This window comes from Mobula birostris, chromosome 13 (assembly GCF_030028105.1).
Source record: "Mobula birostris isolate sMobBir1 chromosome 13, sMobBir1.hap1, whole genome shotgun sequence".
Taxonomy (NCBI): Eukaryota; Metazoa; Chordata; class Chondrichthyes; order Myliobatiformes; family Myliobatidae; genus Mobula; species Mobula birostris.
This window is the reverse complement of record NC_092382.1, coordinates 646,692-672,772: the sequence shown is the minus strand read 5'-3', so window position 1 is coordinate 672,772 and position 26,081 is coordinate 646,692. Positions and strand designations below refer to the sequence as shown.

The following is a 26,081-nucleotide window of genomic DNA, read 5'->3' as shown; positions in this document are numbered from 1 at the left end:
CTCGATGTAGGTGCCCCTCAGGGCTGTGTCCTAAGCTCCCTCCTTTACTCTCTGTATACACATGACTGTGTCGCCACCCACAGCTCCAATCTGCTAATTAAATTTGCTGACGATACTATATGGATTGGCCAAATCTCAAATAATAACGAGGTAGCCTACATAGAAGTCATCACCCTGACACAGTGGTGTCAGGAGAACAACTTCTCCCTCAATGTCGCAAAAGCAAAGGAGCTGGTCGCAATGTCGCAAGAACAAGAGGAATGGAGACAGGCTAACCTCTATTGACATCAATGGATCTGGGGCTGAGAGGGTGAACAGCTTTAATTTCCTTGGCATTCACGTCACTGAGGATCTCACATGGTCTGTGCACACCGGCTGCGTGGTGAAAAAGGCACAACAGCACCTCTTTCACCTCAGATGGTAGAGGAAGTTTGGTATGGGCCCCCAAATGCTGACGATTTTCTACAGGGGCACAGTTGAGAGCATCCTGACTGGCTGCATCATTACATGGAATGGGAACTGTACTTCTCTCAATCGCAGGGCTCTGCAGAGAGCGGTGCGGACAGCCCAGTGCATCTGTAGACGTGAACTTCCCACTATTCAGGGCTTTTCAGAGACGGGGTAAAAAGGACCCAAAGGATCATTCTGAACCCAAGTCTCACCAACCACAACCTGTTCCAGCTGCTACTATCCGGGAAACGGTACCACAGCATAAAAGCCAGGACCAACAGGCTCCGGGACAACTTCTTCCACCAGGACATCAGACTGATTAATTCACGTTGATACAAATCTATTTCTACAATTGTACACATATATACACGCTCACCGCACACACTTTACTGTAATTGTGCTGTTGGTGCAGAAAAACAGTTTTCACGACATGTGTCTGTGATATTAACCCTGATTCTGAGAATTTTTATCTGGCTGTTGTCTCATTTTTTTAGATCTGTTATTCATCGTACTCATACTGTCCTCATTCATATCAATCTAAGTGTGATCCAGTGCACATGGCGTTTTCTAGAAACTGTCATTTAAGTTCTTATTTTTCTTGGCATATTTTCCAGATCTGTTTCAGACCAGGATATTATACCAAAATTATACGTCAATATGGGCATAGTGAGTGTATACTACCTTTGTTATATTTTTACTGTTCAGCTCTGTTTGGCAGATTTTCTTGATCCTTGATGTAAATTCAGATTTTCTTCAGCCTTGAAGTAAATTTTGTTGGAAGGTTTTCCTTTATCACACGATTATCTATTTTCTTTGCTTATTGATATCCTAAGTATATGTTTCATATTCTGTTGTATTGTCCCCTGATGCTCTGTTTGATATTCTACTGGCTCTATTGCACCTTTCTTTATGTTTCATGTTCTGTACTTTTCTAGTCTAAAGTTCATGCTTATATCTTTAGAAGTTAGTTCCATTATTTGAAATATTTGTTTTAGCTTTGCTGATGCAAGAGCAAGTAATTTCAAATCATCAATGTATAGCTGTGCAAACGTATAATTCGTATTTTTACCTGATTTGATACCTGATTTTTGTCCGTTTCAGTAAATTATGAGCAGGTTTAAAGCCAAACAGAACCATACTGGCCTTAGTGAGTCGCTCTGGAAAATCCCTCAATTTTGATAATGGTGGTTGTCCCTTTGTGGTTGTTAATAGGACGATTATTTTATGCCAATGATTCATCAGATGTTGTAGAAATTTCACAAGTATTGGATGAATTTTATATCTATTTGGAACTTCTCTTAACCATGTGAGGGAGAGAATCAAATGTTTTTTGATAGACAATATTACACTGAAAGATTTCTGCTTTCCACAGGTTTTGAAATAGAATTACATAATCTGTTATCTGTTGTTCATAACCGAACGGTATTTTTTCTGCTGTCCTGTGAGTATATTGTGGTTATCTAAGTGAGTTGTTATTAGTTACCGGATGCACGATGCTACAATTATATAATTGTCTTAATATTATTAAGAGCCAATAATAACATAGTAGGTGACCATTCAGTAGTCTTATAAATGCAGTATTGAAGCTGTCCCTGAGGCTGGTGGTACACACCTTCAGTCTTTATATCTTCCGCCCCATGGCAGTATGAAAGAGAGAATGTTTGAGGTGGTTTGGGGTTCAGCAGAGCCAAGAAGGGCCAAAAGACCTGTTTCTGGCCTGTAGTTTTTTTTATGGTTTCTATGGTTTCTAAACAACATCCATGTGTAACTTCATCCATCACCTTTGTCACATCCTGCAGGAACTCAATCAAGTTGTCAAGACGCAAATCCCATCCAAAGCTTTTAATGATTATGGACCTGTATTCCCAGATCACTTTGCTCTACCGCACTCCTCAGTGCCCTACTGGTAACTGTATAAGACCGGCCCTGCTTGGTCTTTCCAAAGTGCAACACGTCACGCTTGTCTGCAATCTGCCCAATTTATTCTTAAATGTTAAAAAAGAACCCGCATTTACCACCTCGTCTGGCAGCTCATTCCACACTCCCGCCACTCTGTGTGAAGAAGCCCCCACTAATTTTCCCTTTAAACGTTTCCCCCCTCACCCTTAACCCATCTCCTCTGGTTTTGTTCTCTCCTTGCCTTGGTGGAAAAAGCCTGCTTGCATTCACTCTATCTATACCCATCATAATTTTATATACCTCAATCAAATCTCCCCTCATTCTTCTATGCTCCAGGGAATAAAGTCCTAACCTATTCAACCTTTCTCTGTAACTGAGTTTCTCAAGGCCCAGCAACATCCTTGTAAACCTTCTCTGCACTCTTTCGACCTTATTAATATCCTTCCTGTAATTTGTTGACCAAAACTGAACACAACGCTCGAGATTCGGCCTCACCAATGCCTTATACGACCTCATCATAAAATTCAGCTTATATTCAATACTTTGATTAATAAAGGCCAATATACCAAAAGCTCTCTGTACGACCCTATCTACCTGTGACGCCACTTTTAGAGAATTTTGTATCTGTATTCCCAGATACCTGTTCTACTGCACTCCTCAGTGCCTTACCATTTACCCTGTATGTTCTATCTTGGTTTGTCCTTCCAAAGTGCAATACCTCACACTTGTCTGTATTAAACTCCATCTGCCATTTTTCAGCCCATTTTTCCAGCTGGTCCAAGTCCCTCTGCAAGCCTTGAAAACCTTTCTCACTGTCCACTACACCTCCAATATTTGTATCATCAGCAAATTTGCTGATCCAATTTACGACATTATCATCCAGATCATTGATAGAGATGACAAATAACAATGGACCCAGCACTGATCCCTGTGGCACACCAGTAGTCACAGGTCTACTTGTATATTGGTAGAGTCTTTGACAAGGTCCCACATGGGAGGCTCATACAGAAAATTAATATGCTTGGGAACTGTGGGGAATTATCCTCGCTGGCGGGGATGCACACTGGGAGAAACATCTTAGCTGGCGGGCGGTGAATCTGTGAAATTATTGTCATAGACTGCTGAGGAAGACACGTCATTGGATATAGTTAAAATGCAGGTTGATATGTTCCTGATTAGGAAGAGCGTCAACATTTACAGAAGGCGGGATAATGGGGTTGAGAGGATTTGCGTAGCAAAATCACTGAGCCGATTGGCTTAATTCTGCTCCTAAGTCTTATGATTTTAGGGTGCATCTGGAGTATTGTATTCACTTCTGATTGTCCAGCTTTTAGAAGGATTGGAGAGGGTGCAGAACAGGTTTATCAGGGTGTTGCCTGGATTCGGTGGCATGTGCTACAAGTGGAGGTTTGATAAACTTGGTTTGTTTACTCTGGAGTTAGAATAGAGATCTGACAGAGGTACACAAGTTTGAGAGATAAGATTTGGGTCGACAGCCTGTATTTTGTTTGTTATTTTTTTACATAAGACTGGTGTCTAATATCAGAGGGCATTTGGTTAAGATGAGATGTGGGAAATTTACAGCAATTGTGAGTGTTTTTTTTTTCATAGAGTTCTGGTACCTGGAATTTACTACCTGAGTCATGTTGAAGGCAACTATGTTAGATATACATGAATGTACAGCAAATGCAAGCATATGGTCAATAATATAAGAAAGGATACCAAAGTATTTTTTTTAAACTTTCCCAGATATATAAAGAGTAAAAAAACAGGAGAGGTTCGATATTGGACCGCTGAAAAATGATGTTGTAGCTGCAGTAACGGGTGAAAAGGAAATACCAGACAAACTCTATAGAAGTCACTAGCGGAATTACAAAAAGTAATGAACACCAGTGAACAGAATTGTGTGTTGTGCTATTACAAAGGAAAAGGGGCTTGGAAGATGAAAGGTCTGAAGATAGAAGAGTCACCTGGACTGGGTCGTATAGTGTATCAGGAGCCTGCCTGGGGTGTGTGGGCATTCCCAGAGCGTTAGGACCTGGAGTGAAGGCTTCAGCAGAACCAACAGATGGATTAATGGAAAAATAAAATGTAGAATATTCAGGCTGCAAAGAGAAATACTTTGAATTGTTACTTCAATCCAGAGATCAGCGAATGGCTAATGGTGAATTTTGATTCCCAGGTTTTGCCAAGTCACAGACTAACACTTGAGATGTGGTTTGAACTGAGCATTTCATCACTCACCTATCAGTTGAGTGGGTAATTCAGATAACCCTTGGGCGATGTTCATGTATTCCTGTGGATCAGGACCTGTTTAAATATAAAAAGAATCCATGGAAACAGAGCTAAAATAATTAAAATAACTAAAATGTTTATTTCAATGTGCCTTTGTGCTCAGTGCATGTTTTTAACGTACCGAGCTCCTGTATTTCCCTCAGTATTCTGTCCAACTTCGGTAACTCAGTCCTCCATGTCACAAAGGATTCCCACATCGCCCTCCGGGCCCGGGAGCCTTTACCCATCACCAAACTGAGGAAGAGTCTGGAACTCTCTGTCCGGTTTCCCTTCTCTGTCAGTTCAGTGACTTTCTAGAAAAGGAAAGTAATAAATTTACTGTGAAGCAGACATACAGACAGACATGGAGAATGTGCAGGAAAATATCTGTTCATGGTCCCAGTAGCTTCAGAAATGATGCAGTCACTGGGCTGTTGCCTGATCCTCCCTGGGTTCAGTCGTTAACAAAGAAACTCTAGCTGAGGGAACTTCTAAATCAATATTGTGAAAGAATAAGGATCTACTGACACCCTGCAGTATATTCAACGTGATTAATTTACTTATCCATCAATGTGTAACATTACATCAAAAAGATGTGACAACAAGAACGGAAGAGAGGGAGAGCGAGGGAGCAAAAAATGGATGGTGGGCATCACTGAATCGTGGCTGAAAGATCATATTTGGGTGCTCACATCCAAGGATAAATATTTAATCGAAAGGAGAGGCAGGTGGGTGAAAGGGTTGGGTTGACTCTGTTGTCATAAAAAATGAAATGTGCTTCTAAAGAAGTGATAGCAGATTGGACGGTGTAGTTGTTAAGATACTGTGTAGGAAAGAAAATGACCCTGATGGAACAGTAACCAGGATGTGGGATACACATTCCAGTGGGAGAGAGAAGAGGCATGTAAAGATTTCAATGTTAAAATAGTCATGGGGAATTTCAATATGCAGGTAGCTTTGGAAAATCAGGTCGGTGTTGAATCCCAAGTGAGGGAATTTATAGAATGCCTATGAGATGGCTTTTGAGAGAAGCCTATGGTTGAGTCCACTATAGGAAAGGCAAATCTGGATTCAGTGTTGTGTATTGCACCAGATTTGATTGGGAAGCTTAAGGTAAATAAACCCCTAAGAGGCAGTGATCATAAAATAGCAGAACTGACACTGCAGTTTGAGAGGGAGAAGGTAAAAGTTAGATGTATCAGTTTTACACTGGAATAAATGAATTACAGAGAAATGAGAGAGGAGCTGGGCAAAAATAAATTGGAAGAGGCAACAACCAAGCAGGAATAAAGTATGACTATGACTATGACTAGGAATAGATGAAGATTCTGGGAGTGATTCAGAAGGCACAGGTAGAGGTAGATAATCCCAAATATGAAGAATTATTCCAAAGGCAGGATGATCAACCGTGGCTGACGAGGAAGTCAATGCAGCAGAAAAGCAAAGGAGAGGGTATAGAGTATAGCAAAACATAATGGAAAACAGAAGGACTGGGAGGCTTTTACTAACCAGCAGAAAGCAACGAAAAGCCGTAAGTAGAGAGAATATGAAATATGAAGGTAGGCTAGCTAATAATGTAAAATAGCTTACCAAATATATGCCCTTTCAGGACAACCTATTGATTTTTGGTGTCATGCGATATCAGCTTTGTGCGTGGTGGTTCCTGTCTAACCAATCTGAATGTTGAACCAGGAAGTTACCGGGAAAGTTGATGAATGGAAGGAAGTGGGTGTTGTCTGAATGGACTTTAGCCCAGCATTTGACAAGGCACTGCAGAGGAGGGTGGGGACTCTTTGAATGACAGGTGATGCTCAGCCTGGTGAAATAAATGGGAGGTCAGATGATACAGACCTCAGACACATGATCTGGACACTGAATGAGCATTGCTGTGCCCGCAGAGAAAGTGGGATTTGGAGGATCGATCAGGCGGATTGATCCAAATTGCTATTCCAGTTTGAAGGAAAAGGGGTTGACTGGTGGGGAGCTGTCTCTGTGTCCACCCTCGCCTGGGTGATAGCTCCACCACAGAAGACCGGTCCCCCTGGTTAAAGTCACAGTCGGTGACTTGTGAAGCATTTCGGACGACGACGAGAAGATCGACTGCATCAGCTCACCTGAAGACTCAACTCTGTCTCTCTCTCTCTCTCCCCATCACTACTCAACTAAATACCACGAACTGAACTGAACTGAACTTTACTCAACATCGTAAGACCGTATCTTTTTACCCCTAGACTTAAAGAAACTTGGTTTTTCATACATATATATTCCACACTTACTTTAATATATAATCATTGCTAACCTGTGTGATTTATTTACTTTGATATTACTGTATTGCGTAGTAACTAATAAATATTATTAGTGTATAGCAATACGAGACTCCAAAGTGGTTTCCATTTCTGTTGGTTTCTTTATCCCTGTCATGGGGTACGTGACAATAGGCAGTTTCAGTAGACCAGCATGGAATAGATGGGCCAAAGAGCCTGTTTCTGTGCTGTACTTTCCTATGACGATGACATGTCAGCCACTCATTGTTCAGGAACTCAGACGGAGACTAGACCAGCTGTGGTTAGTAGGTTTCCCTCCCTCAAGTACCACAGTGAAGTCAGTTGGCCCAATTTACAATCTGACAGTTTAATATTCATCCTGGATTAATGAGCTGAGGTGAATTTGACTGACGGTCCCGATAAGACGTGAAATTAGTTTTAGACTGAATGTCTGTTCAACAGCCCAGATATGCAGCCACTGCTCGTGTATCACACTGATAAATACAGCAGGTGTGAGAGGAAAAGGTGACACTGAACCTGTAGTTCCCAGTGCTCCCCACCTTAACAGCTGAAACCAGATCTGCTGGAGACCATCAGAGATCAACATCTCCATTGCCACGTAGAACTCCTAGAACGTGCAGGAGATGAATATTAATCAATATTCCCTCTGATACCAGCAGTTCGGTGACAATAGACTAAACACACTCACCTCATTTTCTTCTCTACTGAAATGTCCCTCCTTTGTCAACATCCAACCGAGTCTCTCAACCTTTTCTTCAATCGCTTGTTTAAGTCTGTCTCTGTAGAACTTTGTCAGCTGGTACAGTCGATATTCCTCCCCCTGTGCCAGGAGGTCAGAGATTGTAAACTCTGGCTCTGCAAATATAAAAAGTGAATGTAGTCACAAACTCAAATATCACCTGTCTCCACTGCTCTCACCCAACCCAACAAACCAGTCATGTCAACAACCTCAGTGTTCACCTGCCTTCATCTGGAAACATGGATTTTATCCTAATCTCTGACACTGGACTAAAACCGAACCATCAATGCGCTAGACATGACGTTACCAGAAGGACCACATTTACTAGAAACCTGTTTCTCCCACCGTCCCACCCACTCACCCATCGCAGTTTAAGATGGGCAATAAATGTTGGGACTGCCAATGATAGTCGCTTCCCAGAGATACTCTCTCCATCCTGGTGAATACGTTTCCCACAACTGTTATCCTGGAAATACTCTCTTATCCGGATAGCTGCGTTTCCTCCGATACACATCCTGGATATCATCAGAACAGGTAGTACATTTCCTGTAGTGCGGTAACGGGTGCCCCCCTACACCACATGTACCACATCCACACATTTCCCCTCTCTGACCAACCCTCCAACAAGGAATCACATTTACCCTCCTCCCTGCCACATTCTGCGAAAACATTACCCTCATATTTCACTCACCCACTCCCTGTTGGGGACTTGACAATTCCGTGTTTAATGAGCTTCTGGGCTGACAGACAGTCGCCTCACTTGTACCAGTTCCAGGGTCCTGATCAGTGTCTCTGACGTCACTGTCTCTGGGCTGACAGACAGTCACCTCACTTGTACCGGTTCCAGGGTCCTGCTCAGTGTCTCTGACGTCACTGTCTCTGGGCTGACAGACAGTCGCCTCACTTGTACCAGTTCCAGGGTTCTGCTCAGTGTCTCTGACGTCACTCTCTCTGGGCTGAATTTGCTCCACTTCCGCTGCGGCCGGACCGCATTCCATTGGGACGTCGCTCTCAATCTGACCCTGCTTTGGTACCTTGCTTCCCATGTCCCGATCATCTTCCCTCAATGAGTTGCCTGGTAAAAACCTCTGGAGTACTTTCCGTACCCGATTTAATTTCCCACCTGAAGTAAATGATGAATAGCAGGTTTAGAGTGATTTATACTCGAGCAAGGATTCACAATGGGTGCCTGCAATGGAGCCGAGACTCCGGCTGACCAGATTTGGAGTGGGACTGTGCTAGTGAATGAGAACCACACTTCCTGCTAGGTGACCGTCCCGATAAGCCGGTGTCTGGACACATCCACTCCCAGGAAAAAACTGGATAGACACAGTAATACTGATCACCGACTACGCATTAGTTGAACACACTGATAACCAGCGGTTATTAATGGAACAGCATCAGGTGATACGGGGAATTATCACTGGGATTATCTTTCATAAACATAAATCTCCCTGGGTCACAAACTGTCCAGTCACCTGTGTCACTCACAAACAATCCACTGGATTACTCATGGTCCGATCCTCTAGATCACACGTTCTCCGTTTGCTTTGTCTTACATTGTCTTGTCCCCTGGGTCACAGACTGACCATTGCCTTGATGCCTGGTCCCCTGGGTCCCATCCCGTCACCTGGAGGATGATTGTCATGTAACAACTATACAAGTCATTGGCAAAGGGAGCGTCTTGGCGTGCAGTTCTCGTAGCTAAACTTAAAGTCTCACCGAGAGAGCTTTGCGTTCATTTGCGGTTGCTGATCTATAGGATGGATGTGATTCAGCTGGAAAGACTGTCGAGGAGATTGACAAGTATGTTACTGGATGGAGCTGCTTGGTTTTTGTGTTATATGTTTCGGCTGGGACAGTTTGCCCTGGATCAGGGGAGCTTGAAGGGTGACCTTACACACGTACATAAAGTAATCAGGGGTGCAGAGAGGGTGGATAGTCATAATATGTTTCCCAGGTTAGGGGAGTCTGAGACTCGAGGGCAGAAATTTAAAAGGGACTGAAGGGGCATTTTTTCACGTGGCGGGTGATGAGTATAAATTGCACGCAGTCAGAGGAGGCTGTAAACACAAATAAAAGGATTCGTTTCCAGGCTGTAATCTCTGTTTTATTCCACCTGGAATCACAGAGTTGAGCACAATCACAATGCCCACCGGAGACAGTGACAGTTGGTCATTGGTTATACCGGGTCTCCCATCAGAGGCACTGGGAATTTAAATTCAGGTAGCAGATCATCTCAAGAGGGAAATATTGAGAACTCACTTTCACCATTTGGCCACAGACCAGACATGGATTGGGATATTAAAACAAAATCAGAATCAGGTTTATTATGACCGGCATGTGACGTGAAATTTGTTAATTTAGCAGCAGCAGCTCAATGCAATACATAATCTAGCAGGGAAAAAAATAATACTGAATAAAAAAAAATAAACAAGTAAACCAATTACGAATATTAAATAGATTTTTTAAAAACTTGCAAAAACAGAAAGACTGTATATTAAAAAAATCTAAGGTAGTGTCCAGAGATTTAATGTCCATTTAGGAATCGGATGGTAGAGGGGAAGAAGCTGTTCCTGAATCGCTGAGTGTGTGCCTTCAAGCTTCTGTACCTGCTTTCTGATGGTAACGGTGAGAAAATGGCATGCCCTGGGTGCTGAAGGTCCTGCATAATGGACGCTGCCTTTCTAAGACACTGCTCCCTGAAGATGTCCTGGGTACTTTGTAGATTCATACCCAAGGTGGAGCTGACCAGATTTACAACTTCCTGCAGCTTCTTTCGGTCCTGTGCAGTAGCCCCTCCATACCAGACAGTGATACACCAAACCAGACCACAAGTTTATCTAAAATGAAGTGTCTCCTGATCCTCAGCCATTTCCAAGGCTGGCAATGTTCTCGGCTCGGTTACAGAAAACAGAGTTCGGAAAATTTCCCTCATCTACTTTCCCTCAGAGTTTGGAAAATTTCCCTCATCTGAATTTTATAAATAAAAGTTGGAGATGTCTTTCACCTCTAAACAGGCCGATGTGCAACAAGCCCTGAGCCTGGACTTTTACGTAACAAACAACACCGCCGTCACATTCCTGTTTGTGTTTCACTCTCAACCTACTGATTCAGGGTCTCCGGCTCCTTTCACTCAGGTGGAGCTTTGCCTGGTGAACGAAGTCATTCGACCATTACTGGTGTCAGGTCCCTGCACTGGGACTGTTGGACTGATCAATTACACAAAGCCACTTTACCAGTGGGATCAATGACACTTTTCTCTGCCCTGTTAGCACCTGTGTAAGTTTCTTCATCTGAACTAGTAACCATGTAACAATTACAGCACGGAAACAGGCCATCTCGGCCCTTCTAGTCCATGCCGAACTCTTACTCTCACCTAGTCCCACCAACCTGCACTCAGCCCATAACCCTCCATTCCTTTCCTGTCCGTATATCTATCCAATTTGTTTTAAACGACAACATCGAACCTACCTCAACCACTTCTGCTGGAAGCTCGTTCCACACAGCTACCACACTCTGAGTAAAGAAGTTCCCCCTCATGTTACCCCTAAACTTTTGCCCTTTAACTCTCAACTCATGTCCTCTTGTTTGAATCTCCTCCATTCTCAATGGAAAAAGCCTATCCACATCAACTCTATAAATCCCCCTCATAATTGTAAACACCTCTATCAAGTCCTCCCTCAACCTCCTATGCTCCAAAGACTAAAGACCTAACTTGTTCAACCTTTCTCTGTAACTTAGGAGATGAAACCCAGGCAACATTTTAGTAAATCTCCTCTATACTCTCTGAACTTTATTGACATCTTTCCTATAATTTGGTGACCAGAACTGTGCACGATACTCCAAACTTGGCCTTACCAATGCCTTATACAATTTCAACGTTACATCCAAACTCCTATACTCAATGCTCTGATTAATAAAGGCCAGCAAACCAAAAGCTTTCTTCACCACCCTATCCACATGAGATTCCACCTTCAGGGAACTATGCACTATTATTCCTAGATCACTCTGTTCTACTGTATTCTGCAATGCCCTACCATTTACCATGTATGTCCTATTTTGATTAGTCCTACCAAAATGTAGCACCTCACATTTTTCAGGATTAAACTCCATCTGCCATCTTTCAGCCCAGTCTTATAACTGGCCTAAGTCTCTCTGCAAGCTTTGAAAATCTACTTCATTATCCACAATGCCACCTATCTTAGTATTATTTGCATACTTACTAATCCAATTTACCACCCCATCATCTAGACCATTAATATATATGACAAACAACACTTGACCCACTACCAATCCCTGAGGCACACCGCTACACACCGTCCTCCAATCTGACACACAGTTATCCACCACCACTCTCTGGCATCTCCCATCCAGCCACTGCTGAATCCATTTTACTATTTCGATATTAATGCCTAACGATTGAACCTTCGAAGTGCAGCTACAGGACAGAAGTTTAATGATAAAGATCCCAGTGAACGTACCTGTAGCCATTCTGATTCTGACTGACGATTGTCGTCGTCTTGTTTACACTTTGGTCGCGGTTCAGGACAGTTCCAGCTGCTGGTGATGCCCTGAATTACATACAACAAGCAGACAGTGAGTCAGAAAGAGTACGATTCTTTGCAAAATGTGACCGTATCGCCACCCTGTGTATCAGAGCAGCAGTTTGCTTAGGGAACAAACATTCCCTGTTAACATCAACTCCCACACCATGTCTGTACGTCAGTCCAGTGATATCTGGCGAATCCTATTGACAGAGTCAGAGAGCAACAGAGCACAGACACAGACCCTTCAGCACAATGAGACAATGCTGACCACAGTGCCCACAGAGATGGTCCCAATTTCCTGTGTCGGGCCCATTTCACTCTTGGCCTCTTCACTCCATCTACACATCCCAACTGCTATCGTCACAATCACTGTCTATCTCATTGGTAACTCTGAAGCAAAGCATTCATTAAGCACCGCATCACCGCATCCTCCAGGCACATTTCCTCCCTTGCTCCTGTGTAGTCCTACCCTCAATCTATTCATCCTCCTCTTCTTTTCCCACATGTAGAACGCCTTGGGCTTTCCTTCATCCTGCTTCTCAAGGACACCTCAAGTTCCTTCGACCTCTAAGTCATTACTTAAGCTCCTTCCAGGCTACCTTATAATTTCCTAGAGGCTTGCTTGGATGTTGCTTCCTAAACCTAAATAATGCTTCCTTTTCCCTCTTGCTTAAATGTTCTCATCTCTTGTGACCACAGTTTGTTTATATAAACATTCTTTCACTGTGGGTGGAACCGTATATAAGTGTTCCTAAAACAACCTTCACATTTCCATTGTGTATTTCCCCTTGAAAATGTTTTCCCAATTTACACCCCAAAGTTGCTCCGAATACCATTGTAACTATCCATCCACTAATTAAATACTGTCTCGTAGGGTCTGCTACTATCCTTGTCCATGACCATGATAAAAGTTGGGGTGTTGTGGTTACTATCTCAAAAGGGCCACCCATCGTGACATCTGTCATCTGACCTGCATCATTGCCTCATACTAGATACAGTGTGGCAACTCCTCGAGTTAGCCCATACACATACTAGGTCAAGAATACTTCCTGGACACACAACACATTCTGCCTCATTGACACATTTTGGAGCAAGGAGGTGGAATCAACATCAGGAAAGTTGAGGTCAACAATGATAACAACCTTGTTGCTTTTGCACCTTTCCCAACGCTGCCAAGTTATCTGCTCTCATTATCCCTGTGGCTTTGGGGGAGGCCTATAGAATACTCCCAGAATGATAGCCCCCTTTCCGTTTCTGACTTTCACCCACATTGATGTCCTCTGTGTATGTCGCTGTGATACCATCCCTAATTAGTACAGAGAATTCCCCCCCATTCACCCCCCACCCCCATATGTATTATGAAACAACTAAAACCTGGAGCATCAAACACCAATCCTGCCCTTGTAACAGTCAGGTCTGTGTAATGGTGATAACATGCCATCCATTACTCGGATTTCCAGAAACTGCAGATTTTCTCTTTTTTTTTGATAGGTCATCATTCAGTCATGGTACAAGTCATAATACATAGCAGAATTAGGTAAAATGGTCATTCTAGTCTGCTCCATAATCAATCATGAAGGATTATTTTTCCAACACTGTATTGTTGCTTCCCTGCTATAATACTCAACCCATTTAGCAATCCAGAACATGAATATACCCAACGATAGCCTCCACCACCCTCTGTGACATCAAATTCCACAGATGAACCAACATTTGGCTGAAGTAATTGCTCTCACCTCAGTTTTAAAGTGAAGCTTCTTTATTCTGAGGCAGCACTCTCAGATCCCAGACTCTCCGTCTAATCAAGACACCCTCTCCATTCCCACTGCATCCAGACTTGCTGTTATTCAGTTGGTGTAAATAATCACCCCCGCCCTAACTTCCACCCCCCCCACCACCACCAAACCCCAACCACCATCCCTCTGAACTCCACTGAACACAGGCCCAGGTCCATCAAATGCTCCACATGCATAATGCTTATTCCTCAGATTATTCTTGTGAACCTTGTTATCAACAGCTGTACTGAATACATTTCCGGGGAAAACAGGACAATTGGTACCAGGATAATGTACTGGGAAAAGCTGTGCCTTCTTTACTCTTCTGTCAACTCTCACAAAATGTTCCAGGGTGAATGTAATACAGATAAACTGGAATCACTAGAAATGCTCAGCAGGTAAGGAACAGCTGTGGGGAGAGGAAAAAAGTTAGCAATTCGGTTTCCTAACCTTTCATCAGAATGGATTCAAACATCATCCAGTTTTTAGTGGAAAATCTTGGGTTGTTCTCCATGGAGTGGTAGGGACTGAGGGAAGATCGGATGGAGGTTTATAAGATTATGAAAGACATAGATAGAGTAGATGGGGAGTATTGTTTCACTGTTTAGAAATGTCTAATACCAGAGGACATGCAATGAAGGTGTGAGGGAGTAGTTGCAAAGGAAATGTTAGGGTAAGTTTTTCTACTCAGAGAGGTGTGGATGCCTGGAATGCATTGTCTGTTATGGTGGTGGAAGCCAACACATTGGAAGCTATTAAGAAATGTTTAGGTAGGCACATGGGTGTGAGGAAGATTGAGAGGATATGGACATTGTGTACGTAGGCGTCATTATTTTTTTTGGGGGGGGTTTGATTTACTTTTTATCTGGTTTGGCACACCATTGTGGCCGATGCACCTGTTCCTGTGATGTACTGTTCCATGTTCTGTTCTATCTTCAGCATCTTGAGTTTCCCTTTGACTCCCACTGGCAGATAGACAGTTGACAGTGAGGGGGAATTTCCAAAAGTGAATTGAATTCTGAAACCCCGGTCTATTTCTACTGGGGCAAACACAAAATAGCGTATTAATCACAGCCTCTCCCTGCGAGGGATGGAATGGGAACTCATTCTCTGCTTTGCTTCAGAACTTCAGAACCTCAGAACCAAACATCTGAGCACAGAACAGAAATACTCGCTCAACATCTCATAAACCCGGACAACCTGATCCCCTGATTCATTTTATCTGGGTGAAAACGTGTGGTATTCCAGGATCCAACCTCAGAGGGTCACAGCCCACACCGAGAGCCTCACACATCTTTTCCACATATCACATTGGGTGTTTCCACATCTCACACTGACAGACTCACGCTACCAATATCCAGCCCCTGGAGACGTCTGCTTCACTGCGGAAGGAGGAACATCCAGCCACATCTGTAAAAGCACCAACGTAGACCGAAGCCCAAACACTACCAGTTCCATATTCCTAGAGCCCCCATCCCAAGATTGTATCTCAAGCACCAACTCTCCCAGGGCTCTTTGCTGCCGGTAATATGCGGCAGTGTCTCAGCTAATCCCAGTTCAATCTTCTTGCTGCGTGGGATCTCGCCCAGTACAGCTGGCTGCCATGTTTCCTGCAGTGTAGCAGAAACAAAATGTAAAATTATAAAGTAGAAAATGCTGGGAACTCAGTTCATCAGACTACATCTCTGAAAGGACAAATGGTGGAAGACCCAGTTTCAGAACTGAGACTGTTCGAGATGCTGCCTATCTGCTGAGAGTTTCCAGTATTTTCTCCTCCTTACTTTGAATTTCCTGCAACTGTAGTATTCTCTCCCTCCTCGTTTTAATGCACAGATAGTAACTGATTGTAAAATATCAACAACACCCTAAACAGTAAATGCCACCCCACCCCAAACCATTTGTTAGTTCTCAGTTCATTCTGACCCTGGTGTAATACATCCCATACAGTCAATGCTCACAGCATCCTTTCCTCCCACTGTCACTCTGTTACATTTGCTCCTGAGGCCACTGTCTCTACGCTGAGAGCCGGTGACCACAGAGCGATAAAAAGTACAACACTTGCTGCAGCTCTGACGGGCCGTTACCCTGGAAACGGAGGAAGTGGCTCACCGAAAATAACCGAAAAAGGAAACAACAAACTCAACATCAGATGCTGTGAGTTTCATTATTACAAAGATTAACACTGCAGCCATTTTGTAACGGGGAAACTAAAATTGTAATGCCTGCTTTTACCCTGCCTCGTGCTGTATTCAATTAGACCTCTGGTAGTTCTTGTTAACAAAGGAAAAAAAAACAACAACAAAAACACACAAAAAAAGAAAAAAATAATAAAACAACAACGAATCCTGGAAAATTAAATGAAGTAAAAGGTGAAAGAGAGCACTTTACAACGATGACATAGGTCAGAAGAAAGTTTGCTGATACTGATCAGTGAGGTATCCTAAAATGACACAGCTAGAACAAACAATAAGAAATTTGGCATATACCGTTTGCCCTTGACCAAACTTTATCAATGAGTCACGGAAAGTATCCGATCTGGATACTTCCCACCTTCCTACGGCTGCTGCTCTGCCCATGAGAAGTTGAAACATCAGAGAACTGTGGACACAGCTGAGCACAGCATAGAAACAGGCCGCCCCCACCCCCCATGAACTGTCTCTATATTCCCCGTTGCCTCAGCAAAACAGGAAACATAATCAAAGTTCTCCACAAACCTGGACATTCTCACCTCTCCCCACCCATCCGGTGGAAGATTAAAAGAAAACAGAAACATACCACTGGGCTGAAGGATGGCCTCCATTTTGCTGTGATATCAAATTGAATGTTCCCAGTATGATAGGACACAGCTTAATAAGATGGACTGTCGACCTCACTATCTAACTCCATGTGACCTTGGACCATATGTCTACCTGCACCGCACTTTCTCTGTAACCATAATGATTTGTTACATTCAGTTATTATTTTACCTTCCATCACCTCAATGCACTGTTGTAATGTATTGATTACTATGGATGGTTCACAAGACAGGTTTTCACTATACCTCGGTACATGACAATAATAAACGATTCCCCACTTTAATTGTGTGGACACATCAGAGAGAATGAGCTTTTCCTCTGGAACATCTGTAGAGAGTTTTCACTAAAGTGTACACACTATTGAGGAACCCACATAGAAATATAGAAACATAGAAAATAAGTGCAGGAGTAGGCCATTTGGCCCTTCGAGCCTGCACCGCCATTCAGTACGATCATGGCTGATCATCCAACTCAGAACCCTGCACCAGCCTTCCCTCCATACCCCCTGATCCCCGTAGCCACAAGGGCCACATCTAACTCCCTCTTAAATATAGCCAATGAACTGGCCTCAACTGTTTCCTGTGGCAGAGAATTCCACAGATTCACCACTCTCTGTGTGAAGAAGTTTTTCCTAATCTCGGTCCTAAAAGGCTTCCCCTTTATCCTCAAACTGTGTCCCCTCGTTCTGGACTTCCCCAACATCGGGAACAATCTTCCTGCATCTCGCCTGTCCAATCCCTGTAGGATTTTATACGTTTCAATAAGATGCCCCCTCAATCTTCTAAATTCCAACGACTATAAGACTAGGCGAACCAGTCTTTCATCATATGAAAGTCCTGTCATACCAGGAATCAATCTGGTGAACCTTCTTTGTACTCCCTCTATGGCAAGGAAGTCTTTCCTCAGAGTAGGGGACCAAAACTGCACACAATACTCCAGGTGTGGTCTCACCAAGGCCTTGTACAACTGCAGTAGTACCTCCCTGCCCCACTATTCGAATCCTCTCGCTATAAAGGCCAGTACACCATTCACCTTTTTCACCGCCTGCTGTACCTGCATGCCCACTTTCAATGACTGGTGTATAATGACACCCAGGTCTCGTTGCACCTCTCCTTTTGCTAATCAGCCACCATTCAGATAATATATATATACACACACACACACATAAATGGAATACGCTTAATTCTCACATTAATATGGTCACATACCCGGAAATATCGGCAAGTCGTAACAGGGGAATGGAATCAAGAACAAAATGCCCAGACAGAAAGAGATGACGTCACTGATCTGGATCTCACTACTGGTCTCAATGGGTGAAAGATAAAACTGCTCATACACGTGGGGAAATGCCTCGAACGTGGAGTTACTGCCATTAATCTTCTCTGTCTGCAAAAGCACGACAGGCCGAATGGCCGCTTCCCGTGTACTGACACTATGTAAAACAATTGTCGACCCCAGGCATCGCTGCAGGTGAAGTTTAGATCCGCTACCGGGCCGGGTGATGGACATAAAGATCCCCGGGTACAACTCCACAGATGGGAGTAGTTCCAGCATCCCGCCTCATCCCGCTCCCAGGACTAGAGCAACAGGGGCTGAGCGGAGGCTCATCTCCGGCGGCTCGGTGTGAAGGTCCCACAATCAGGATCGACCCCGGCAAGTTTTGGCCAGCAACCCGGACCGAAACCGCCTGTCCGTGTGACTTAACGATACTCACTACCCATCGTCAGATTTCCCGCTCGGGACCGGCCTCAATACTCACCGATGGGAGCTTCCCCCGCAGACAGTAAATCTTCCCCCGGCTCCCCGCCGACGATCCGCATCAATGCTGAACGGAAAGGAAACCACCGACTATCGAGACTGAGCATGCGCAGTATGAGCTCCGCGTCTCCAGCGCTGTGGTGGGCGGAGAGCGGTGGTGGGGGAGCGGACACAAACCTGCAGATGCTGCAGCTCCGCGGTAAAAGGGATTGGCGAGTCTCTCATGTCAATATTAGAATCAGGTTCAATATCTCCGGCATGTGTCATAAAAATGTGTTGTCTTTACGGCAGCAATACTAAGTAATACATAATAACAGAGAAAAACTGTGAACCACAATAAGGACGTGTGTGTGTGTGTGTGTGTGTGTGTGTGTGTACAATTTTTTGAGAAGCACAGATGAATGCAAGAGGTTCAAATCTCCCTTAAATAGGGTCATACATCGGGAAACAGTGGCTGCACTTCAGCAGGTCATAACGGTAAAATGGGCTGAAAAACAAATGCCCACCCACAGTGGGAGGAGGTGACTAATCTGGACGCCACCGCCTTGTCTGAACGGGCGAAAAATGAAAGATGAAAGATGGGTCTAGTCCCTGCATCACCGCCTCATTCCTCCCCCGCCCGTCAGGACGAGAACAACAGGGACTGAGCGGAGGCTCATTTCGGACGGTTCGCTGTGAAGGTCTCACAACCCGGACCGACGCCGGCAGGTTCTGCTCCAGGAAGCGGGGCGAGGCCGCCAATTCGGAGAAGTTAACGGCACTGACTGCCCAACATCAGGCCTCCCCGCTTGGGACCAGCCTCGATACGCACCGATGTGAACTTGATATCTTCACCCCGCAGTCAGCGATCCCTCCCTCGGCTCAGTAAAGCAGAGCGGAGGGCGGGACTTGGGAAAAAAAGCGGTGTGACGAACCAGCAGCAATAGATTACAAATGGAGTCTGGTTTTGATGTTAAAACCACTATCTTTATTAGTAACTACTTATAATATCTTAACTTAAGCAGGATAAACAAAAGTTAACAGTGTTACGTAGGCACATATGTGTGTGGCTTCCAAGGTAACAAACTTGGAAACAAAGCTAGAGTCTTACGAGGGTGAAATATGCAAGTTCGGTTGTCCACGAAGTGAATAATGGGAGAGAGAGAGATATCTGTAATCCCAGGCAAATGCAGAGAGTAGGCGATCACGTCGAATTTCACAGATAAACGGAAGAGCCGTCGTCGAAGATCTTATCCGTTGAATCGATCCAAAGTCCACTCAAATATCTCACCAAAGTGACCTGTCACAGGAATGTCGTCTTCAAGTGGTGACCACATCATATACCCAGGCAAGGGTTAACTTTGAGTGGTCCCACAGGACATCCCCGAACCCACTCCGATGGATTATACGAAGTTTGAGACACGCACATCTGGAGCAAACCTGCCCCGGCAGTTCTTAGTTCCAACTCTTACTCAGACTGCGAAAGTACCTGTTCTTTCTTTCTTTCTTTTTCTCTCTCTCTCTCTCTCTCTCTGTCTCTATTTTAATCTGCACAAACTGCGAAAACTTGTGACTGACGTCATAGTCCCGCCTCACTCAGGCGCTCTTAAAGTGACAGTCCACAGTGAGAAACCGCAGGCCCGTCACACCCGCAACTGCTGCACATCTGCGGTAATGTGTGATCACGTGACCGGTGGGAGGGTCTCCCCTGACAATTTCAGAATCTGGTTTAATATCACCGGCAATGTCCTGGAACGTGTGATCTTTACGGCAGCAGTATAATGTAATTCATCATAGCCGAAAAAAGTAAATTTATAGATGTGTGTGTGTGTGTGTGTGTGTGTGTGTGTGTGTGTGTGTGTATTAAATTAAATAAGAGTGCAAAATTTAAATTAAAGCGTAATTAACCGATTCTCCACTGTAGTTGTGTGGAAATATAAGGCAGCCTGGATTGCTGATTTGAGAGTAGAGTTGATGGTGGAGGAGGTGAAGCCCCTTTCTTTAAAAAAGAACAAGCAGGTTTGAGGATCTTGGGTGGGAGGTAGAAACGGGAAGTGCGGAGTGTGGGAACTATAAGGTTGGTAGCAGTGGATGGGAGATCCCTTGAGCAGATAAAGTTGGTGATGGTTCCTACACCCTGCACTTCCCATTTCTACCTCCTACCCGAGATCCACAAACCTGCCTGTCCAGGTAGACCCATTGTCTCAGCTTGCTCCTGCCTCACCGAACTCATTTCTGCATACCTCAATACGGTTTTATCCCTCCCTTGTTCAATCGCTCCCTATGATCATGACACTTCTCACATTCTGAAATTTTTTGATGATTTTAAGTTCCCTGGCCCCCATCACTTTATTTTCACCATGGATGTCCAGTCCCTGTATACCTCCATCCCCCACCAGGAAGGTCTCAAAGCTCTCCGCTTCTGCTTGTATTCCAGACCCAACCAGTTCCCCTCTACCGCCACTCTGCTCTGTCTAGCGGAATTAGTCCTTAATCTTAATAATTTCTCCTTTGGCTCCTCCCACTTGCTCCAAACTAAAGGTGTAGCTATGGGCACCCATATGGGTCCCAGCTATGCCTGCCTTTTTGTTGGCTTTGTGGAACAATCCATGTTCCAAACCTATACTGGTATCCGTCCCCGACTTGTCCTTCGCTGCATTGACGACTGCATTGGCGCTGCTTCCTGCACGCATGCTGAGCTTGTTGACTTCATTAACTTTGCCTCCAACTTTCACCCTAACCTCAAGTTTACATGGTCCATTTCCGACACTACCCTCCCCTTTCTTGATCTTTCTGTCTTATCTCTGGAGACAGCTTATCTACTGATGTCAACTATCAGCCTCCGGACTCTCACAGCTACCTGGACTATTCCTCTTCTCACCCTGTCTCTTGCAAAAATGCCATCCCCTTCTCGCAATTCCTCTGTCTCCGCCGCATCTGCTCTCAGGATGAGGTTTTTCATTCCAGGACCGAGGGAGATGCCCTCTTTTTTACCTGTTTCGACGTGTCAACCCATCGCCTCCTCCCGTGCCAAGATGAGGCCACCCTCAGGTTTTTATAAAGCTGCAACACAACTTCCAGACTTTTGAACTCAAATGTCTCGACTAATAAAGACAACCATGCCATTTGGCTTCTTAACCACTCGATCAATCTGTGCAGTCATTTTCAGGGAGAGATGAATGTGGACTCTAAGATCCCTCTGATTATCATCACTGTTCAGCATCTTGCATTTAACAGTGTCCTGTCTCTTTACATTTGGCCAACCGAGCTGTCAGGATGATCGTCACTAATCAAATCTCACTGAGTTTTCTCAGGTCCTGTTGAATTTGACAAGTGCACAAGTACGGGAACATCACAGGTAAGCACATTCTGATAACACACGGAAAACAAATTATACGATTCTCTGTCAGTAACAATATAGAAATATATTTTACGTCACCATGCTAACAGGACCAGAACAACAGGGACTGGACGGCGGCTCATCTCAGACGGTTCGGTGTGAAGGTCTCACAACCCGGACCGACCCCGGCAGATTCTGTCAAGGAAGCGAGGCGAGGCCGCCAGTTTGGGAAAGTTCATCCCCTCCCGCTTCAGGTTTCACCGATCACCTTGTGTTTCTCTCTCCCTTTCCCACCCCCACCTTTTATTCTCCTGTCCTGCCGAAGGGTTTCGGCCGGTAACGCGACTGTACTCTTTTCCTGGGTGCTGCCGGGCCTGCTGAGTTCCTCCAGCAGTTTGCGGAAGTTGCTCGCATTGCCAGCATCTGCCGATTTTCCTCTTGTTTGAGTTCGGGAAAGTTAAAGGGTCTCACTGCCCAACATCAGACCTCCCTGCTCGGGACCGGCTTCAATACTCACCGAATGGAAATTGTCGGTGTTGCCCCGCAGAGAATAATCCGTTCCCGGATCCCGAACCCGGATCCCGATCCCACCGCCGACTCACTTCAACAAAGGACGGAAAACAACACCGCCCTGCCCGTACTGAGCATGCGCGATGTCGTCTGCGCGTCATCAGCGCGGTGGGCGGGGCCTCGGAACCAAACCTGCGGCTCTCTCCGCCAGAGAAAGTAGGATCTCCCAGTGACCAAACATTTTACTTCCACATCCCATTCTGACATGTCTATCCACCGCCTCCTCCAGTGTAAAGACGAAGCCACACTTAGGAACAACACCTAATATTCCGTCTGGGCAGCCTCCAACCTGATGGCATGAACATCGACTTCTCTAACTTCCGCTAGGCCCCACCTCCCCCTCGTACCCCATCCGTTATTTATTTATATACACATTCTTTCTCTCACTCTCCTTTTTCTCCCTCTGTCCCTCTGAATATACCCCTTGCCCATCCTCTGGGTCCCCCCGCCCCCGTCTTTCTCCCTGGGACTCCTGTCCCATGATCCTCTCATATCCCTTTTGCCTATCACCCGTCCAGCTCTTGGCTCCATCCCTCCCCCTCCTGTCTTCTCCTATCATTTTGGATCTCCCCCCTCCCCCCTCCCTCTCCCTCTCCCTCTCCCTCTCCCTCTCCCTCTCCCTCTCAAATCTCTTATTAGCTCTTCTTTCAGTTAGTCCTGATGAAGGGTCTCGGCCTGAAACGTCGACTGTACCTCTTCCTAAAGATGCTGCCTGGCCTGCTGTGTTCACCAGCGACTGTGATGTGTGTTGCTTGAATTTCCAGCATCTGCAGATTTCCTCGTGTTTGCAGCTGCCGCATCTCTGCGGCAAAACGGGATCACGTGACGGGAGAAGGGTCTCCCACGTGACCCGGTGACGTCTCCTCGCCCCTCACACGCTGCCCGACGCGTTTCCCACTTTATTTCATTATTTCCCGTATTATTTCAGCAACATTTTTAATTTTTCCCTCCATATCTTCCCTGTCGCTTCCTCTCCACCCCCCCCGGGTCACAGAGTTCTATGTTTATTAACACTAGTTTCTATTCACATTCCTCCGATCACCGAGTCTTCACCGGCCTCTGTGGTGGGGATTTATAGACATTCACCACCCTCGGAGTGGAGACATTTCCCCTCATCTCAGTCCCGGACAGTCCACCCCCTTTTTCAGAGACTGGGAACCCTGGTTCAGCCGGTAATGATATTGTGCATTTCAATGTGTTCACCTCTCAGTCCTCGATTCTCTGAATGAAAGGGTTATCACATTTGATCTTTCTTCATATGATGACCCCACCACTCCAGGGATCAGTCTGGTGAATCTTCATTGCACTCTCTATAACAAATACTCTCTAACCTCTTTGTTAATCCTCTATGGAATTAATTTCCATCTTCTGCAGCCCCGTGTTGCCCCAACCACTCACCTCCCACCCCCGTCACTATTTCCACCTTCCCACCTCCCCCTCACCTGGATCCACCTCTCACTCCCCAGCTCTTGCCCCATCCCCACCCCTCACCTCTTTTCTCGGACTATTTCCCGTCCACTCTCAGTCCAGAGGGAGGGTCTCGGCCCGAAATGTTGACGGTCCATTTCCCTCCACAGATGCTGCCCGACCCACTGAGTTCCTCCGGCAGTTTGTTCTTTGGTCTGTGTGACCCGTGTTAGTGTGGGGAGCGGGATTTTACACCATATTCCCGGTACAGTCTCAACAAAACACAAATAATTGTCACTTTGCCCGGACCATCGGCCCCGCTTGCAGGGCAACAGTCTGCCGGTGTTTGCCCCCCAATGTGGTGAATCGCCACCACCGTGGGCTCAGACATTTCCACAGATGAGCCCCTCCTGTCCCCACCGGGACAAACATCCTGTCCGCCCCCTCTCTCACCGTCTTCATCCTCTCCCTCCCCGGGGAACCGGCATCAAACCGACGGGCCGAGCGGTCTCCTCCTACCTCTCAGCGACACATCAGACTCCGGCCGCAGGAGACGCTTCACAAACGCCCCAACTTCCCTCGGAGGGAAATGGAAATAAATCAGAAAGCGGACATTTACTTTGACGGTTGTCCCGCCGTGACGGAAAGTTCGGGAGACGGTGTCAGCGGGGGTAACGCCCTCTCGGCTGGTCCGCCTCCGCTATTGGTTGGAAGCAGTGATTGATATCGCTTCGTACCAATGGGAATAGCACAGCGCGTGACTCCTCTGTTGACAGCGGTGGGGGAGGGGCTGGTCACGTGATCAGTAGCCCAGCCGTTAAACCGACCAAGCTCGAGCTCACCAGCGCGCGGGGCACAAAAGGCCCCGGATGATCGGTTGAGGTGAGAAGGGATCTCCGGGTTGGGGGTCTCACCGGGCGGCGTTTCCAACACCGACTTCGGGTAGTTGCTGTGACTCCGGACTCCGTGACCCGCAATCCCGGGACAGTCCTGCTCTCTTCCCTCTCTCTCAGCCCCACCATCCGTACACGGGCCCCGGGGAGCTTCCGGCTGATGAGGGAATGGGAACCGATGGGTCTCTCAGACAGAGCTGAGCTCCAGCTGTCTAAATGCAAGGATCGGGAACTCGGAGAAAGGGAACAAAATCTTTTACATCAGCTGTTGTGAAAATCACCTTTGTTCTGCCTCCAGTCACAAACAAGAGAAAATCTGCAGATGCTGGAAATCCGAGCAACACACACAAATTGCTGGAGGAACTCAGCATTAGTACTCTTTTCCATAGATGCTGCCTGGCCTGCTGAGTTCCCCCAGCATTTTGTGTCTGTTGCTTGTTCTACCCCCTCTTGTTCTGGACTTTCTACCCGTGAGAACATGTTTTGTCCCACTCTCTCTGGGTACATAATGATATCAAACACCTTTGTCCAGGGCAACAAGTAGCTTTCACATCACAAATGTGCCAGACTCCAATGAGACAGACTACTGCCCTTCCCTTCATATTCATTGGCATTGCCATCACTGAGTTCACCACCGTCAGTCACCTGGGGGAGGGTTCAGGGGAAATATTTATGTACAATACAGAAACTGGTGTTACCTGTGTGTATTGTGGTGATGCAAAAGTTGCTGGAGAATTTGCAAGTGGGAAGAAGTGGAGTGATAGTTGGAAATCTGACCTTTTTAAGCGTCATTTAGCAAGAGAAACACATATGGACAATGTGGAACAGTTGTGGAGAGAAAATCCTTCATTACCTGCTACAGGCCTACTATACAGGTTGTGAGAGAGTGCAGATGAACTCAATCAAACCCAGAGGAGATCAAAGTTCTTACTGACAGTGATTTGCTAGCTGTTGAAAGGAATACCTCTCTATATAAAATTCACAGTGCACATGTTGTCACTGGGTAAAAAAATGTACAGTACAAGATTTATGTGCACACCCATCATTACAAATTAGAGGGGACATTGGTGAGAAGGTGGGGAGACCTCCAGTGTCCCTGATGCCCTCACCTACAAGATGTACATCCAGCTGCAGCTTGTAACCCTGCAGTTTAAGGAGTTGGAACTTGAAATGGATGAATTTTGGATCAGCTGGGAGTTGAAGGGGGTGATAGATATGACATGAAGAGAGGTGAGTTACACCCAAGGTGCAGGACACAGCAAACTGGGTGAGAGTCAGGAAGGGGAATGAGGTTAAATAGCCATCGCAGAGTACTCTTCTGTCCATCCCACACAACAACAGGTGGAACCACTTTAGAAACATTTTGG

The 26,081-nt window shown here is 45.5% G+C and overlaps 1 protein-coding gene across 4 annotated transcripts in view; it reads right to left on the bottom strand.

Annotated features, from left to right (window-relative positions):
• Positions 1 to 22,470, bottom strand: part of LOC140208192 (NACHT, LRR and PYD domains-containing protein 3-like) — a 70,719-nt gene extending 48,249 nt beyond the window's left edge. The window contains exons 1-6 of one of the 4 annotated variants that reach the window (XM_072276691.1): positions 22,362 to 22,470; positions 12,132 to 12,221; positions 8,339 to 8,770; positions 7,597 to 7,763; positions 4,766 to 4,937; positions 4,594 to 4,659 (exon numbers count right to left, since the gene is read on the bottom strand). In XM_072276691.1, the coding sequence (XP_072132792.1) occupies positions 4,594 to 4,659; positions 4,766 to 4,937; positions 7,597 to 7,763; positions 8,339 to 8,770; positions 12,132 to 12,141 (847 nt within the window). In that variant the 5' untranslated portion in view covers positions 12,142 to 12,221; positions 22,362 to 22,470. Of the gene's footprint in view, positions 1 to 4,593; positions 4,660 to 4,765; positions 4,938 to 7,596; positions 7,764 to 8,338; positions 8,771 to 12,131; positions 12,222 to 16,747; positions 16,969 to 18,526; positions 18,616 to 19,336; positions 22,342 to 22,361 lie in introns of those variants that run through there. The other 3 variants (XM_072276693.1, XM_072276692.1, XM_072276695.1) reach the window with 3 other exon arrangements.
• Positions 22,471 to 26,081: the final 3,611 nt, after the last annotated feature.